This window comes from Dama dama, chromosome 14 (assembly GCF_033118175.1).
Source record: "Dama dama isolate Ldn47 chromosome 14, ASM3311817v1, whole genome shotgun sequence".
NCBI lineage: Eukaryota > Metazoa > Chordata > Mammalia > Artiodactyla > Cervidae > Dama > Dama dama.
Genome location: NC_083694.1, coordinates 51,905,582 through 51,925,043, shown reverse-complemented (window position 1 = coordinate 51,925,043; position 19,462 = coordinate 51,905,582). Strand labels below are relative to the sequence as shown.

The window sequence follows — 19,462 nt, the reverse complement described above, 5'->3', positions numbered from 1 at the left end:
CAGAGCCCTAACTTCTGGACCACCAGAGAATTCCCCACAAACTCCTTTAAATTAATATTTTTTGCTACCCTTTCTTCCCTCTTTCTAGTCCACATCCTATCTTCTTAAATATCAGCCTAAAGAACAAATCTCAGTTGTATAATAACATTCATTGGCTCTTAAATACCTAAAGGGTATAGCCTCTTTCCAATGGTTGTAGCCTCACTTTTCATGCTCTTTTCCCCTACCTTCCTTTCCCTTCTTCCTCCCTCATATACTCTATACTCCAGATATACTTTAGAAAGATGGTAACAATAACCCTATATGCAAAACAGAAAAAGAGACACAGAAATACAGAACAGACTTTTGAACTCTGTGGGAGAATGTGAGGGTGGGATATTTCAAAAGAACAGCATGTATAGTATCTATGGTGAAACAGATCGCCAGCCCAGGTGGGATGCACGAGACAAGTGCTCCGGCCTGGTGCACTGGGAGGACCCAGAGGAATCGGGTGGAGAGGGAGGTGGGAGCGGGGATCGGGATGGGGAATATGTGTAGATCCATGGCTGATTCATGTCAATGTATGACAAAACCCACTGAAATGATGTGAAGTGATTAGCCTCCAACTAATTAAAAAAAAAAAAAAAAAAAAAGACAGATATACTTACCATTCTACACATATCATACACTTTCAGATCTTGGGGTCTTTTTGTTTTTTTTGGGCAGCCCAGCTGTTCCTTCTGTTTATGGCATATTTTACTGTCTCCCCTCTTTAATTCTTATCCTTTAAAGTATATTCTTTACTTTAAAACAAATTCTTATCCTTTCTAGAAGATCCAGCTCAAATATCACCACCTCTGTGAAGCTTCTTCATCTCTACAAAGCAGAGGTGTACATCTCTATTAAAATCCTGCATGACGCATTATAGTTTCTATTTACATGTCTTTCCATCACTTTACCTGTATATATGCAGTATATAAACATAGAACAAGGACGATATAAATGTTTGATGAATGAATAAACCAATTCATAATAAAATTGGGCCCAGTTTCCTATATTTAAGATGGAAGAATTACACTGCAAAGTAGTTTAGTGTCTCTAAATTATACCAATGATTAAAAAATAATATCTTGGGAACCAGTCACACTGTTGGTGAGACTGCAGACAGGTATAATCTCTAAGGATGGGAATTTGTTAATTCAAAGTTTTAAAATGCACATACTCTTTGGGGAATTTTATATCTAAGAATTTATTTTATACTTACACAATTGGTCAAAAACCACATACAAGGATATTCATAGAAGAACTGGTTGTAACAGCAAACCATAAAATAACTTAAATGTCTCTCGAAGGGACTGGTTAACAGTACCTACAGGTAACAGGTGGGTCTAAATATATTTGTCATAATTTACTGCTTATTTAACTTATACGCAGAGTGCATCATGAGAAACGCTGGGCTGGAGGAAGCACAGCTGGAATCAAGATTGCCAGGAGTAATATCAATAACCTCAGATATGCAGATGACACCACCCTTATGGCAGAAAGTGAAGAAGAACTAGAGAGCCTCTTGATCAAAGTGAAAGAGGAGGGTGAAAAAGCTGGCTTAAAGCTCAACATTCAGAAAACTAAGATCATGGTATCCGGTCCCATCACGTCATGGCAAATGGATGGGGAAACAGTGGAAACAGTGGCTGACTTTATTTTTCTGGGCTCCAAAAACACTGCAGATGGTGACTGCAGCCATGAAATTAAAAGACGCTTACTCCTCAGAAGGAAAGTTATGATCAACCTAGACAGCATATTAAAAAGCAGAGACATTACTTTGTCAACAAAGGTCCATCTAGTCAAAGCTATGGTTTTTCCAGTAGTCATGTATGGATGTGAGAGTTGGACTATAAAGAAAGCTGAGCACTGAAGAATGATGCTTTTGAACTGTGGTGTTGAAGAAGACTCTTGAGAGTCCCTTGGTCTGCAAGGAGATCCAACCAGTCCATGCTAAATGAGGTCAGTCCTGGGTGTTCATTGGAAGGACTGATGTTGAAGCTGAAACTCTAATACTTTGGCCACCTGATGTGAAGAGCTGACTCATTTGAAAAGACCCTGATGCTGGGAAAGATTGAGGGCAGGAGGAGAAGGGGATGACAGAGGATAAGATGGTTGGATGGCATCACTGACTCAATGGACGTGGGTTTGGGGGGACTCTGGGAGTTCGTGATGGACAGGGAGGCCTGGCGTGCTGCAGTTCATGGGGTCACAAAGAGTCGGACACGAGTGAGTGACTGAACTGAACTGAACTGAACAAGATAATATGTGAAGTGAAAGAAAAAATAGAGAAAAATGTGCATGATATGTGAATATCAGTGTTTAAGAGGAGACATTCTATATATGCCTGTATATGCATTACAATACTGTAAAGAATACATAAGAAATTGCTTTCAAGTGGTTCCTCTGGAGAGGAAAATTGGGAGCTACAGTCAGCACTGGGAGACAAATTTCACTGAATATCCTATTTTATCTTTGAAATTCTGTAGCATTTGCACATAATAGCTAGTTAAATAAATGAATGCAATGAAGCTTTGCTAACAAAATGCTAACTGGTTTCATAAAACTTTATGATTAAGCATCAGAATATCCTAACAATGATTTTGCAGTCTTTTCCTGTTCATTTTTTCCCCCCTTATGGAAAAAGTCTGTAGGTACTTCAGGTATTCAGTCATACAAACAAGTACTCAGTGATCACCAGGTGCCAGGGATACAAAGATACAGAAGACACATGAGACTCAAAGAGCTTCCACTGGAGCAGAGAGAATGAACATGTATTCCATATAAACAGTTATTTCTCACTCAAAGCTTCACAGCTGGTAAGCATAAACCCAACCTTACTTTCCAGAGACTGCTTTCTGGGTTGCTGGCAGCAAGAATGACAGTCCAATAAGGAAAGGGTAGGGAACTGTGACCACGACTTAACGCAGGTAGCACGTAAAAGTAAAACCTGGGAGCAATGATAGGCCAGGCTCTGGCCAAGTGATGATGATGAAAAAAGAACAGTAGCTTAACAATTAATGGCACCAGAATTCTCCAACATGATTTTAAACAACTGGCAATATTACATAATAAAGCAAGACAGAAAAAGGAGCAGGTATGAGTGATTAAGTAAATATTTTATATAGGAATTATTAACAAACTAAAAACATCCCCATGCTGCCTTCTCTTTAAAAAAAAAAAAAAAGTTCCTATTTTAACAATTACATATGACATTTATGGCAGCTGAGGATGAGAAGCCATCAGTGGTTTTTGCAACCATGTCAGAAGCTGAAGTGACAAAGCATTTAATATACATGTTGTAAATGTCTTCATGTACTTGCAGTCAAATACTATTTCTACTTTAGAGTAAGATACAAATAAGACTAAGTGTACTATCATTTTATATCCATAACATCTTTACATCTGGAGATCTCAAATCACTTGCAAGCATTCATTAATTCCCAATATCCTGATCAGGTACATTAGAGAAATAAACTGGGGTGACTTCTAGCAAAGGTGACACAACGAAGGTGACTAGGTCAAGGAGCATCAATAAATCATCAACAGATTTGGAAAAAATATTTATATTCTAGTTCGTCCTCCTGGTTCTATCTAAGTCATACTCCTATCACAACATGTTTCTTCTCTTATAAGGGTCTGCTAGATATATTTATCTTTGATGTTAAACAAAAAAGATTAAATACAACTAAATAAATGTAAAATGAGTTTTAAAAATGAAGGACTAGAACTGGGGTGATTTTCAATAAGGATTTGAGTCCTATTTGTTAGAACAGACTGAGCAAAAGCATTACTAAATTCTAGGGTTAGGAAGGCCTATAATTGTCTATATTTTCCCATACATTGTTCTATTTTTCTATGGACTAAGCTATTACATTCAATACCTTTTTTAGTCCTCAAACAATCTTCCCTGCAATGCAGCTATTTTAATTAATAGAACAAATGTACACTGAACATCAGTAAAGTAACCAAAACCATAATTAGACATTCAATACAATGTATTATAAGTAATCATTAGTCTTATATGGCAAAAGAAACCTCTACATTCTATAGGGAATTGAAGACCATAATCAACTCATATAGTATTATAGTATATTTAATGATTACCATAAAAAATTACCATGTAAAAAGGAAAGTTGAAATGTTAACTACATAAACCTCCTAGCACTCTTTAGAAATTTAACTTTTATATTTTACTCTATTTAAAAAACTATTAATTTCTGACATTACTTTTGACTTATTCTTGAACAAGAATCATTAGTTCCAAGCAGAATTTGGTAAGATTTGAAAAGCTTTAAAAAATTTTTTAAATGAAACCCTGGATTATTATGTGAATTTCACTTAGCGAAACTGAAGGATTTCTTCCTAAATGCCTACCTGCGCATTGGCTTTCCTTCCATGCACCATGAAAAGTACCCTTCACCACACTCTAAAGCCGAACCTAAGACAACAGAAAAGCAGTAACTTAATAAAAACTATTTCTGATCTTTCCAGTAACAATCTCTATACAATGATTTCGTTCAGTGATAAAGAATTTTATATCCTATTATATTACACGACAGGCCTTTTGCAGATGCACACTCATAACCCTTACCTAGTTCCTTTAAGATGACCATCCTTACTGTGAATGCTAAAACGATTATACGTAAAGGTGAGGGAAAGTGCGCCAAACAGTCCCAATTGCTAGGCTACTCTTGTCTCTCTTCAAAAAGTACTCCGGAGACATTTAACTTTAACCGCACTATCAACGATTACCTACAGAGTATTCACCAGATACCCACAGCAATACTAGCATGATGGATCGGGTAGGGAACACTCTGGCTTAACAACGGATCTGAAAGCTGGTAACTTGTCCCTAAGCGATAGAAGAAGGAGCAGGTACTTGCCTTTAAAAATAAACAACTCCGTTTCCGACAGCCCAGGCAGAACAGGGCACAGAAACTACGGCTCCAATACTAACATTCTCTTTACCAGCCCTTCCCTCAGTTCCCGAAACGATGTCCACCACCCACCTGGCAAGATCTCGCTGGTCCCCAGGTTAGGTGGGACGCACAGTATCCACTTCCTTTCCCCCAGATTCCAACCTCTGTCTAGGGAAGCTGTCCAGGGTGCGGAACCTCACGCCCTCAGGCAGAACAGCCCAGCACCTTCCGTGGCTCCGGGGCAGGGCTACAGCCCGCTTGAACGCCTTCTGGTGCCCCGCAAGGCCCAGCCCCAGTGCCCTAACAGCCCCTTCTCGGTGCCCACTGACAGGTGGCGGGCGAAGCACGGCCCCTACCCAATCGGCAGCCCCGCAACTTGGGACCACAGATTTGCAAAGCGAGTCCTGGGCGCTGTCCACTGTCCTCTGCTCTAAGACTGCTAACCTACCGGCTCCGACACTTTCTTCTCTGCCTTAGCCTCCTCTGCCTCCTCCGCCCGCCGCCTCCTCTCTGGCTCCTTCTCTGCCTCAGCTAGAGCAAGGAGGATGCCGCTCCTCCAGCTATTTCCTTCCCACCCCTCGCCCCACTTCAGCCGCAGGAAGTGGTCCTGTTCCTAAATCGTTCCCTCTGGATCCCACATACTTTACCAAGAGGTTCCGGCCCGGATCAGGAAGTAGCTGCGCTCTTTGTCGGGGGCTTGGATCCCCTCAAAGACTGCCTGTCCTTGTACCCAGTTCCTTGTATCCCGAGGATGTGCGAGTTCATTGCTGAACTGGCAGTGTTTGAATACTGAAGGCTTCTCCTTTCTCCTTTGTTTTCCTCAGCAGAAGTCAATAGAAAGATGGGAGGAGTCACAGAAAGCCAGGAATTGTGATTTATTTGTAGCTGGTGCATCTCCCCGTTGGCATTTTTTCCCTAATTGTGGGTTGAATGATTGACACATGTCTACATGCGGTTGACATTATATCTATGAGGCCACTCCTGTGTGCAAGCTGCTGAGGATCCTCAGACAAATCAGAAATAGACCTGATTTTCCAGATTTCCCAGGTTAGCTTTCAAGACATGAGGGTTTTATTCAGGATTTTAAGGTTATGTCAGCTTGCCCTTTCACTTAGTATTCTGTAACAAACACTTCACCAAACACTGCTCTGAATTCACTTTAGCATTGGGGAGGAAAATAATTTTTTTTTCCAATTTGTCCCTTGCCTGATTTTTCCCACAGCACATAGCCACCTAATTTTCACTATATGTTTAGAAAACAAGTGATAGGGTGGAAGATACAATGTCAGTAATATTAGTGAAAGACTGTTGCTGGTTTCCTGATAACTATTACAGGCTAAGCATGAATTTAACCACATTTTCTTTAGCTGTTCTTCACAATGGAATCTACACAGATTTTTGCAGTTGTTTGTGAAAGGGAAAGAATACCTTTTGTTAATTAGCTTGTAGTGGGAGATGCATGGTCTTTAGATCCAGACACCCATAGTTTCAAATCCTAGCCCTGCGACTCACTAGATTGGTGATCTTGGTCAAGTTTCTTAATCTCTTAAGTATTAATTTCTTTTGGGTAAAAGAGAAACAATACCCTTTTTTACACAATTTTTGAGACAGGTAAATTATAATGAAGATCATGTTCTGTGTCTGGCACTTAGTAGGCATTCAACAAATGTCAGTTTTCTCTCCTCTTTCCTTAAATGGACTCATTAATTGAACACTTATTGCATGTCAGGTACTATGCTAGGCTTTGGAAATGGTTGTGAACAAGATAGACATTATCCTAAAGTTCTAGTGCTCATTCATGTGGTTATTGTGTTGCCCCGAGGACAAAAGAACAAGATGAACAAGAAAGGTGTTGGAATGTAGGAACAGAAAAAACCAGACCCTTATCACCCTTCCCACCATGTTGTAACTGTTGTGGAATTTTTGAGCCCTCTTGAGTAGCATGGCCTGTCCCCTTCTTACCCCATGTAAGGAAAGGTATTTGTCTTACTCTTCTCCCAGGCCTGTATGGGGAATGTATACATACCTCGTTCAATCAGCAAATGACTCACAAGACCCCTACCCTGTTCCTTGTCCCCTGACTATAAAAACAGACCAAAGACCAACATTCAGAGTCAGCTCTCCCTGACCCCCAGCAAGTTGGCCCATGGTACTGGCAGTGCCCCCCTCTTCCCCCACTCTAATAAACTCTATTCTCCTTTCATTTTGCCTTGTGTTTGGAAATTCTTTTCCAACCTGTGCATGGACCACGACATTTATGATAGTTGATTTTCCAACATCTTTTTCATTATGAGTAATTGGTCTAAACCATCTCCACACAAATGACCAATACAGACTAACAAGAAATCAGAAGAAATCTAATGGGGACTTTGGGACAAGATTCCCTAGCATTTTTAGAAGAGATACAGGAAGAGATAGCATCTTTTCCCTTTGGCCACTGTTATGCCTGGATGAGACACTTGGAAACACCACAACCATTTTGTAACCATGAGGGAAGGCAGAGGAGAATGAGGCTAGACAGTAAGGGAGGTAGAACAGATAGCCTGAAAGAATGTGGGTCTTTCAGTGTAATTTTTAAACTACTCATTCTCCCTTGACCACAGACTTTCCTGTTGCTAGACTGTAGTTACATGAGATAATAAATATCATATTTTTAAATTGGGGTTTCTATTACTAGCAGCCAGAAGCATACTAATGTGTGTAAAAGGATATAGACAATAATCAAGTAAACAACTAAGTAAAATAATTTCAACCACTGGCAAATGCTATCTAGGAAGGAGCCAAACAGGTGATGGTATGGAGAGTGAGTATTTTGAGACTACTTTAAATAACATGGTCAGGGAAGCACTCTCTGAAGAGGTAGGTTGAGATCTGAAAGGTGAGGGAGAAACATCCAGGTGGAAAGCTGGGAGAAGAGTGTTTCAAGTAGAGAAAATAGCAAAGGGAAAGGACCTGAAGCATAAATGAGCTCTTTCTGTTTAATGAACATAGAAAAGCCCAGTTTGACTAGAAATAATATTAGACATGAGGTAAGAGAAATAGGTATTTTGGTCATCCGATGCGAACAGACGACTCATTGGAAAAGTCCCTGATGCTGGGAAAGATCATGGGGAGAAGGAGAAGAGGGTGTCAGAGGATGAGATGGCTGGATGGCATCACTGATGCAATGACCATGAACTTAGGCAAACTCAGGGAGATGGTGAGGGACAGGGAGGCCTGGGGTGCTGCAGTTCATGGGGTTGCAAAGAGCTGGACTAGACTGGGCAACTGAACAACAACAACAAAGAGAAATGGGCAAGAACAAGATCATATACTGTCTTCTAGGCTACTGTAAGAAATTCTGGTTTTATTTTAAATTCTCTGGAAAAATATGAGGAGATATTTCAGCTCAATTTAGGTTTAACAATTGATCCTAAATTCAAAACCTTGAAAATTATAAGAAGAAAATGTGGATGTTCCATTATTAACTACAGAGACAATCATATGTGGGAAAGAATATGGATGAATATTTCTAGAAATGTTCTTGCTATGATTGGTGGTAAATAAAGACTAATTTTATTTAAATTTGGGGACTTTAATAAAGATATTTTTTCTTTGTATGAATCATACAATTAATTAATGGCTATAATGCAAAATAGCTGCCTTTCATAGCTAATCATTAGGCCTAGAGTGTGTGAATGGCCTATAAAGGAACCAAATGTAGACACTAAGATGCTCTCAGTTTTTACTTCTCATCTGGGAATTTGAGGTAGACTTCGAGCGCAAAGTAATAAGACTAAGCCAGAAAGCAGTGAATTTTGAGAGGGGGAACAGGACATCCTACAGATTTTTAGGATCTTAGAATTGGTATATGGTTGGTTTTAGGTAACATCAATTTAAATCTATGATTTAACAGCGATGAACATGGATCTTGAGTAAGCAACCCAACTGTACTTATATAAACTCCTCTGTAAAATGGAAAAAAAACCACATTAAAATATTCATGGTGCTATAGAAGTATTAGATAATCACCACAAATTCTAAAAAAATGGCCTTAAAAACAAAACACTAGGAAAGACAGATTATCTCCACTCTACAGATGAGGATGTTGACGCATACAGGTAATAAAATGACAGCTAGTTAGTATTAAACTAGTAAGTAATGAAGTATTCACTTAAATAAAGTCAGTCTAACACCACTCCCCCTCATCTTAAAATTTAAAAATCTACCACTATGAATTGTGGGAAAAGCTTCTGCACAAAGTGAAAAGGCAACCTACTAAATGGGAGAAAACATTTGCAACACATATATCTGATAAGGGGTTAGTATCCAAAGTATATAAAGAACTCACACAACTGAACAGCAGAAAACAAACAAAAAGCAATCTAATTTAAAAATGGGCAGATGATCTGGATACACATTTTCCCAAAGACATACAGATGGCCAACAGGCACATGGAAATTTGCTCAGCATCACACTAATGACCAAGGAAATGCAAATCGAAACCACAATGAGATATCACCTCACGCCTTTTAGAATGGCTGTAATCAAAAAGACAAGAAGTAACAAGTGTTGGTCAGCTCCCCGAAGGTACAGTGGATCTGCCAGCCAATGCAGGAGACAGTTCGATACCTGATCCACATGGTGCATGATCCCACAAGGATCCCACATGATGCATGATCCCACATGAGTCCATGTGCCACAACTACTGAGTCTGTGTGCTGAAAATAGTGAGCCTGTGAGCCACAACCACTGAAGCCCAAGCACCCTCGAGCCTGTCCTTTGCAACAAGAGACGCCACTGCAAAGAGAAACCTAAACACTGCAACTAGAGAGTGGCCCCCCTCTCTCTGCAACTAAGGGAAAGCCCACACAGCATCCAAGACCCAGAGCAGCCAAAATATCAGTGAAAATGTGGAGAAAAGGGAACAGTGTGTACTGTTGGTGGGACTGTAAACTAGTGCAACCTTTATGGAAAACAGTACAGAGGTTCCTCAGAAATTAAAAACAGAGCTACCATATGATCCAGCAATTCTGAGTATTTATCTGAAGAAAATGAAAACACTAACTTAAAAAGATATATACACTTTCAAGTTCATTGCAGCATCATATACAATAGTCAAAATATGGAAACAATCTGTGTCCATTGATGTATGAATGGATAAAGAAAATGTGGAGGGACTTCCCAGGTGGTCCAGTGGCTCAGACTCCATTCTCCCAATGCAGGGGGCCTGAGTCTGATCTCTGGTCAGGGAACTAGATCCCAACTAGGTATTGCTTCCATCTTTAAAATATGTATATGAATTGTAGGCAAATTGTTACTGTTTGAATGGCGAATATGTTAATGTTTGAACCTCCTTTAAATGATTTAATTATGCTCTTTAAAAACTATAATCACATTCCACCCTTGCTTAAAATATAATATAGATTCTCAGTTATCCACAGGATAAATTTAGACTCATAATTAAAGCCTATCAAAATCTATAGGACTAGTCAGCACCTAATTCAGAGGTTCTGAGTTGGGTGTATGCCTTCAGTATAGTGTGAACCCTCTGCATTTAAAGGTGAAGGCATGTGATGTGATTGCCTCCAGAGTCCCACTGCTTTCCTTAAGGAGAAAGTGACCTAAATTAGTTTCAAATTCAGATCTGTTTCCTGCCTCCTACTAACACTCCAGTCATATGATGAATAAGTTATTAGCTAGGGTAAAGCAAAGTCATTTCACAAAATGGGATTATTTTGTGGTAGAGAAACAATCTAACATTTAAGTAACACCGATTATAAATGGAATCACCCCTGGATATTCACTGGAAGGACTGATGCTGAAGCTAAAGCTCCAATACTTCAGCCACCCGATGCTGGAAAAGATTAGGGGCAGGAGGAGAAGGGGACGACAGAGGATGAGATGGTTGGATGACATAACCGACTCAGTGAACATGAGTTTGAGCAAACTCTGGGAGATAGTGAAGGACAGGGAAGGCTGGCATGCTGCAGTCTATAGGGTCGCCAAGAATTGGACAAAACTTAGCAACTGAACAACAACAAAATCACAACTGGGTATAATTTTAATTCATTATTAATAAGTTAGGAGGCAATAAGTAACTGAGGTCCATAAAAATGCAGGCAGACTTTAGAGCTATTCCCACAAGTGAGGAAATGGGAGATTAAATAACAAAAAGGATACCTCTAAGCATGCTGTGAACATATTACTGAGGAAAAGAGTAAATTCTCTTAGATGAGTTCTATTCAGATACCAGTGACTCAGTGGTAAAGAATTCACCTGCAATGCAGGAGAAAGACATTCTTGTTACTGGAGAAGACGACTCAGCTTCATAGAGATGAAGGTGCTCCATAAATACATTTATAAATTTAATGCAATCCAAGTACATCAATATTAGAGTTTTGACAGAGTTAGCTGAGTTGATTATAACATTCATATGGAAGAACAGACAAATGAGAATATCCAGAAATTGACTAAAAATGGAAGCAGGAAATGGGAGGGCTCACCCTAACAGATATTAGTACAAAATGTTCTAAAACCTCTATAGTTAAAACTGTGATTTTGGTGTATGAACAAACAGATGAATAAAGCAGGGTAGAAAAATCCAGAAATAAACCAAAGAACACATGGAAATTTAGCATTTGATAAAGCCACTATCTCACATCAGTCAGGAATATATGGACTGTTTCATAAATGATACAATGCAACTATGGAAAAAGGTAACATTGAACATATTCTGCATAAGGAGCTGGACCCCACTGTAGTCTCAACAAAGACCTCTATGCGGGTCTATCAAGACACTATGGGAAGTTCAGAAGCAGGGATGGCCCTTCAGAGTTGTCACAAGTTGTGAATAAAGGAGCTGGGTCTTTCTACCCCACAACAACCAGATATATCAGAAATTTAAACGCAAGTAATGAAAGTCTAAAAATAGTGCAAGAAAACAAGGATGGATTTTTTTAAATTAAATATGCAGGAAAACTTCCCTAACTATAAATCAAAATCTAGAGGCAAAAAGACTGACAAATTTGACTGCATAAAAAAATTTCCATGGAAAAAATACTACAAATGAAGTAAGAAAATGACAATTAGGAAAAACATATTTGCAATATAGGATTCATAATGTACTACATCTATGGTTCTATAAATGGAGAAAGAAGAAATAATAAAGATAGTCTGGCAAACATATGGACAGGCAGTTCACAGAAATAGAAATGACCCTTAAACTTTTGCAAATATATTCAGTCTTGCTCACAATAAGATAAATTGCAAATTATAGCTACACTAAAAACCTACCAGTAGGCAAAAATCCAGAACTGGACAATCTGCTTTGTTGGCATGACTGTGGGGAAGGAGGCATTCTCATTAATCGCTGGTGTGTGCGCAAAATGATTGAACTTCTCTGGGCAGGGTTTTGATAAGATTTAGCAAAATAACATTTGCATTTACCCTCTGACCCAGCAATCTCACTATCCCAAGGAAATACTTGCAAAAATGAAAAAAGAATTATGCACCAGGTTATTAACTGCAGGATTCTTTTTGGAAGCAAATGAATGGAAACAACCCCAAGGCTTCTCAATAGGGGACTGATTGAATAAGCAATAGGATATCCACATAATAGGATTATTCAGCTAAAAAAAGAAATGACGATCTCTGTATACTTGCACAGTGCGATCTTTAGGATATATTGTTAAGAAATAAAACCTAAGTGAACAGTGTTTATAATATGCTAACTTTGATTTCAAAAGGGTGTAGAAATATATGTGATGTAAATACTGTATGTACTTATTTTTCTTAAATAGAAAGATAAACTTAGAATAAAAATGGTTAGAGGGGAAAGAAAGGAACAGAGAAATCAGGGATGGAAGCCAGATATCTCTGAAAGTATTCAATTTTATATTTTTATTTATTAAATGTTCTTAATAACTAACAATTCATTTAAGGAAGCTATATGTTTACTTAAATAAAATTTATTACTTATTATTAAATAACATTTTTTATTTCAATAAAATTAAAGACTTCTTATTTAAATGTCTTTAACTATTTTTAAACAAAATTTAATCAAAAGAGAAAAAAGTAATACCTGAATATTGAAAAACAATTGGGCCTAACTGAATGACAAATTGGCATATAGTGAACCCTGTAATGCATAGTGATTTTAGAGCACAGGAAAAGGAAATCTGAAAAAACTTCCACCTTTTCCCCTTCTATTTGCCATGAAGTAATGGGGCTGGATTTTTTTTAATATTTAGTTTTCTATTTAGACTCTTATATTTAGACTCTTTCACTCTCCTCCTTCACCCTCATCAAGAGGCTCTTTAGTTCCTCTTCACTTTCTGCCATTAGAGTGGTATCATCTGCATACTTGAGGTTGTTGATGTTTCTCCTGCCTATCTTGATTCTAGCTTGTAACTCATCCAGCCCAGCATTTCTCATGATGTCTCAGCGTATAGGTTAAACAAACAGGGTGATAGCAAACAGCCCTGTTGTACTCCTTTCTCAAACTTGAACCAATCAGTTGCTCCATACAGGATTCTAACTGTTGCTTCTTGATCCGTATACAGGTTTCTCAGGAGACAGGTAAGATGGTGTGGGCACTGAGTCTTAATTGCAGGCTCTCTAGTTGTGACATGCAGGCTTAGTTGCTCCACAGCATGTTGGATCTTAGTGGGATCTTAGTTCCCTGACCAGGGATTGAACCCTCATCCTCTGAATTGCAAGACAGACTCTCTCAATGACTAGACCACTAGGGAAGTCTCCAGTACGCCAAGGACATTGCGTTAATTAGGAAAAAGTGGGACCTTGACACATGGAATGGGGATATCTGGGTTCATGTACCTAGAAATATTTAATTCCCAAAGATCCATGAACCCTTTGAGCCAAGAGAATTAAGTCACTAACTAACCTGACTGGGGATGTAATGGACTTGAAAATGAACCAAAGGGACTATACCTCAAGGTGTTCAGGATCCAGGAGGGTATACATGATGATGGAGTAAAAGGGACTATATCCTAAGAGTTCAGGATGTTTTGGTGAGTACACATGGGACTGAATTCTGAGAGTGCTGGAGCAATGTGGATAGAATATAGAGTTTCTAAGGGAGTTTAATTAATAATTTGGAAGTAACTCTCTTGGGATACAGGATTTAACAACCTGGCAAGGATCTCAGGAGATGGGGTAAACATGCTGTCAGAATGGTTTCATACATATGGAAAGTATGATGACTCATACTAAATAAAGTAAAGATGCTTGAACTGCCATGCAAGACAATAGAACAAGGGATTTAAAGTTTAAAGAAGTGAGCATGCTAAAATGGACATAAGTCTGGAAGACGCACCAGGGAATAATATCCATGGGACAGACTAAAGGAGATACCATTTACCAAAGTAATAAGGAAGGTGCTAGAGAGAAGGGTACCCAGAATCACTAATAAGTTCAGGAGTGGCTCTCCACTGTAGCCCAGACTGATGGTAGGAGATGCCAACAAAAAATTGGGCTTATTGATTGCACTGGGGATGTTAGAGATGATTCCAGAGGCTGAGCTGATACTGCATGGATCATGGCCCTGCCATAAAGCACATTATTAGCACAGACTATGTAGCATGGTCCAAGGTCCTTAGGTAAACAGACAGGCAAGACATACCAAGGGTTTGGAGGTTATCTCCAAGAAGCTGGAGGGAAAGGGCCAACTTTGCTTTACACGTGGTTAATCCTTTACTGTTCATTTTCTCAGCAAAGCTTTTCATTCTCACATACCTTTACCCTTCTTTCACACCCAGTTCAAATCAAGCTGGGTGACTGAGCATTACAGGAGAAAAATCACTTGACTCTGCAGGTTGGGGTCACTGAAATTCATGGTCTTCAACCTCAACCACCTTTTCAATGCCATCAACATTTTAAAACTTTGCTTTGCCAAATTTTCAAGCCCCTCACTCATCCCTTCCTCTCTCACTTTAAGCATACTCAATTTAAAGCCATCAAGCTTGGTTGCTGCTGTTGTTTTTTTTTTGGTTTCTTTAATTTACAATTCCACAGTCCAGGAATATTACCTGTATCCACATCACTGCTACCTTTTCCACTTCAGAATTAGAGGACCAAGCTAAGTTCCTTCTGTTTGAGGCCAACCTTCCCATCTATACCTTAACCTTTTCCCCTCCAATTTCCTTCAGGATCTTACTTTATCAGTCATCTCCTTTTCAAAACATTTTATTTACTTACTCATTTTTGGTTGTGTGCTGGGTCTTTGTTGCTGCATGGGATTTTCTCTAGTTGCATCAAGTAGGGGCTACTCTCCATTTGCAGCGGGCAGGCTTCTCATTGTGGTGGCTTCTCTTATTCTGGAGCATGGGCTCTTGGGCACATGGGCTTCAGGAGCTGTGGCTTGAGGGATCAGTAGTTATGGTTCCCGGACTCTAGAGCACAGGCTCAATAGTTGTGGTGCATGGGCTTAGATTCTCCGCAGCATGTGGGATTTTCCCGGACCAGGGACTGAACCCCCGTTTCCTGCACTGACAGGGGGATTCTTGACCACTAAACCACCAGGGAAGCCTGTCATCTCCTTTCTTAATCTTCTCTTCCTACTAGTTCCTTGTTATCATCCTACATTCAGGCTTCTATGGTCTTTTCTCTGCCAAGACATCTCTCTTAATACTTGTCTTCCTTTAACTTCTGAGCAATTTCCTCCCTCCACATCTTAGTCAAACTTCTCAAAAGAACAGTGTATATTTACAGCCACCACTTCCTCATTTCCAATTATAGTTGCTAAATCAATGACCCTGATGTTATATCTGACAAATGACAAAATTATCTTACATTTAAAATATAGGTATTTTCTGTATTTAGAGCCTAAAAAAATTTTTTTTAAACTTAGATGTTCTACTTTCTGACCTCTCTTTCATTCCTCAGTCCACTGAAATCTTGATTTTACTTACTACCCTTCACAAAAGTACTTTTAAGTGCCAAATTCCACTGCTATTTTCTCAGTTTCTTTTGAAATGACTTCCTTGGCTTCTATGTTGCCACACTCACTTGGGTTTCTTCATTCTCTGATGTTCTTTCCCTATCTTACTTTGCCTACATCTTAGATGTATTAATAATTGTTCTCCAGGGCTCTGTCCTCAGCCCTCTGTTCTTTAATTCACTTTTCTTGGATGACTTCATTGTCTTTGTAGGTTTTTGATAACATTTATAAATATGTAACTCCAAAATTTATATTTATATCCTAATCTTGTCTACCAGGGGCTTCCCTGGTGGCTTAGATGGTAAAGAATCTGCCTGCAATGTGGGAGGGAGATCTGGGTTCAATCCCTGGGTTAGGAAGATCCCCTAGAGGAGGGCATGGCAACCCACTCCAGTATTCTTGCCTGGAGAATCCCAATGGACAGAGGAGCCTGGTAGGCTACAGTCCATGGGGTCACAAAGAGTTGGACATGACTGAGTGACTTTTCACTTGTCTACTAGGGCTTGCCTGGTGGCTCAGTGGTAAAGAATCTGCCTGCTAATGCAGGAGAAGCGGGTTCCATCGCTGGGTTGGGGAGATCCCCTGGAGAAGGAAAAGGCGACCCACTCCAGTATTCTTGCCTGGGAAATTTTATGGACAGAAGAGCTTGGTGGGCTACGGTCCATAGGAGTCACAAAAGAGTCAGACATGACTTAGGACTAGCTTTGATTACACTGATCTGTGTTCCATGCTTTTTCCTGATCTAATCACCGAGGCCAGGGGTGAAGAAAACACTGCTTGGCCAGGACTTGATCTGGAGTGGGATCAGCTCCACCCAAACAACACAGGCTGAGAGTATGTGAAAGGGATTCTGTACTAGAAAACTGTGTGCTGTTACCAGAATAGGAAGGATGGGCAGGCACAAGCAATGGATGCTCAGTACCTCCTCCCTCAAATTTCAGCTGTGGAGATTAGCTATATGCAGAAACAGTCCTTTTGTCGTACACCACGAGTGGCACTGATATTATATAATTACTGCCAAAATAATGGCTCAAGATATTTTAAAATTAACTTATCAGTTTGGACAGGCATCCTCTAACACGTCATTAGTCTACAGCTAACTGGTGGCAACCCTGTGGTAATTTAAACCCAGACTGACCCAGGTTCAAATCCTGGTTCAGTCCTTTCCTAGCTGTGTGTTCTTAGGTAGGTGATTCAACTTTGCTGAGTTTGCTCAGTCAGTTTGAAGAATAAAATACCACCTTCATTGAGTTGCTCTGAGGATTGGATTGTATTTATATGAATCACTTAGCACAGTATTCAGCACATGATAGGACTTCAGTAAAAGAAATATAAATATTAATATAGTACATTAAGAGGCTTCCTTGGTGGCTCCGTGGTAAAGAACCCACCTACCAATGCAGGAGATGCGAGTTTGATCCATGGGTTGGGAAGATCCCCTGGAGGAGGGCATGGCAACCCACTCCAGTATTCCTTCCTGGAGAATCCCATGGACAGAGAAGCCTGGTGGACTACAGTCCATGGGGTCGCAATGAGTAGGACACAACTAAGCAACTAAACACCACCACTGTACATCGAGTTAGCTTAGAGTAACTTTCTCAATTAGTTATCTTATTATTTTAACAGAAATAAAATTGTATAAAGAATATAATTCTGGAACTTCCTTGGCAGTCCAGTGGTTAATCTCCAAGCTTCCAATGTAGGCAATGTGGATTCAATCCCTTGTCAGGGAACTAGAATCCCATATGTCATGTGGTATGGCCCAAAATTTTTTTAAATAAAAAAAAAATTTAAAAAGAATGTAATTCTTAGTATAAAAGTATGGAATTCAATAAATATAATAATTAAAATAATTTAAATTCTACTCCAAGGACCCATTCTCTTGGACTAGAAAAAATTTAAATTCAATCAATTTGGAAAGCTTTCTACCATAATTTCTTGAAGCTGACCTAATTTCAGGGGGGCTTGAAGAGTGCTTATTTTCTCCGTTCCTTAAGTCTTCTGTACAACAGGCCTTCACTGTATTCCTTGACCCCCATTTTAAGCACTCACAGGTTGTTGCTGATATGCCTCTGGTACATTAATTTGTCTCCTTCAGATCCAATGCTCTCTCTTCAATACTCTCATCCTAAGCTTTCGGTGAGGGGCATGGGAGTTAGAAGTGATGGTAGGAGTCTATCTACAGCACCTGACCCATGCTAGAGGCAGGAATCTCTTTCCTAAGGCCAGTTTCAAACCTAGTCTGCCCCAATGAATCATGCAGCTGTTTCTGACATGGAGTTAAGAAGAGAACAAGGCTCCTCTGTTTCTAGTATTCTCAGACCTATTTAATGTCTTCCCATTCTTCCTGGCTTTCAGAGTACTACAAATAATCTTTAAGCACTCTATTTAGTTTTTAGTTATTTAATTCAGTTTTAGACTTTCAAGAAACACTTGTATTTGGGAATACACAAATACATTCAATGAAGAGTAATTAAAAACAGAATGATGCACAATCATGCATCATAAGTCATCTTGCATGCAGACACTAAAAGACTCTCCTGAAACTAAAGACTACGAAAAGGAACATATTAAAAGTGAAACACCTAACATGTCTTGCTCCTCCACCAACTTCAGTAGGAAATGAGTGTTTAGTAAAGCAAATGTGCTCTATCAGTGATCGCAGGACCAAGCCAAGAGCTTGACAAAGCTTCTAGACTATTGTTTCCGACTACAGTGTCAACTCTACAAATTCTGATTACCACAACTTATTTGAATAAGAAATTTTAGTATTGTACTTCAAATTTTTTTTTTTTCAGAATTACTCTTGTATTCCAGAAGTTCAGAACTATGATAGTGACAGTCTGCTTGGGCCTAAGCCAAATATTCGCTTTAACACTAGGCTATTTAGCCTCCAGCTAAAATGTTCAGAGTTCCTCTAAAATATTACCTCCTCCTTAATGATTTCCTTGTAGAAATAGTAAAGAAATGAATGTTTTCCTCTTCAGTACAAAAACTTGCCAGTTTTCACTCCGTGATCGATGTGAATATTTACATAATTTCTGGGCAAGCTTTGCCCTTCTCTGCTGGTTTCTTTCAATGCTCCTATCCCACCTCCATCCTTCTCCCCTTTTTAAAAGTCAACTGTTTCCTATCTTAAATTCCTGAATCAAAAGAGAAATAGTTTCCAAGCTGCTTCCGCTCCTGCCATAGTTGGCACTTGTGAGGTCTCTTGTAACGTTTCTTGTTGGTGACAATGACTATTAACCATAGGAGAAAGACCCTCAGTAAACCAGAAAATTAAGCAAGTTGCCCGTTATAATTACAACCTTTCGTAGTTTAGACTGAACCCTCATATTTCCAGAAAATTCTTTCGTTTAAAGGCCAAAGGTCAGACTAAGACCGGCCGGCAACCAACACACGTATCTCATTTTAAATTTTTATTTTTTAAGTTGTAAAATAAATATGGACCATATAACCATAAACTTACAAAATGCAGAAAAACCCGGCACTCCACCGTCCAAACACAGAGAATTAAATAATCTTGAGGAAATCTCCCGCGTCTCTCGCCTCCCGCTTCCTGCACCTTGCAACCTTGACG

The 19,462-nt window shown here is 39.3% G+C and overlaps 1 protein-coding gene across 9 annotated transcripts in view; it reads right to left on the bottom strand.

The window, feature by feature from the left end:
* The window catches only part of KLHL20 (kelch like family member 20), a 67,498-nt gene extending 48,036 nt beyond the window's left edge, over positions 1 to 19,462 (bottom strand). For 2 of the 9 annotated variants that reach the window (XM_061160726.1, XM_061160725.1), the window contains exons 1-2: positions 4,399 to 4,462; positions 648 to 855 (exon numbers count right to left, since the gene is read on the bottom strand). Coding sequence is in view for 7 of the 9 variants with exons in the window: in XM_061160725.1 (XP_061016708.1) it covers positions 648 to 664 (17 nt within the window). In the remaining 2 variants the exon portion in view is untranslated. Of the gene's footprint in view, positions 1 to 647; positions 856 to 4,398; positions 4,463 to 4,615; positions 4,779 to 4,907; positions 5,517 to 19,351 lie in introns of those variants that run through there. The other 7 variants (XM_061160724.1, XM_061160720.1, XM_061160721.1 and 4 more) reach the window with 7 other exon arrangements.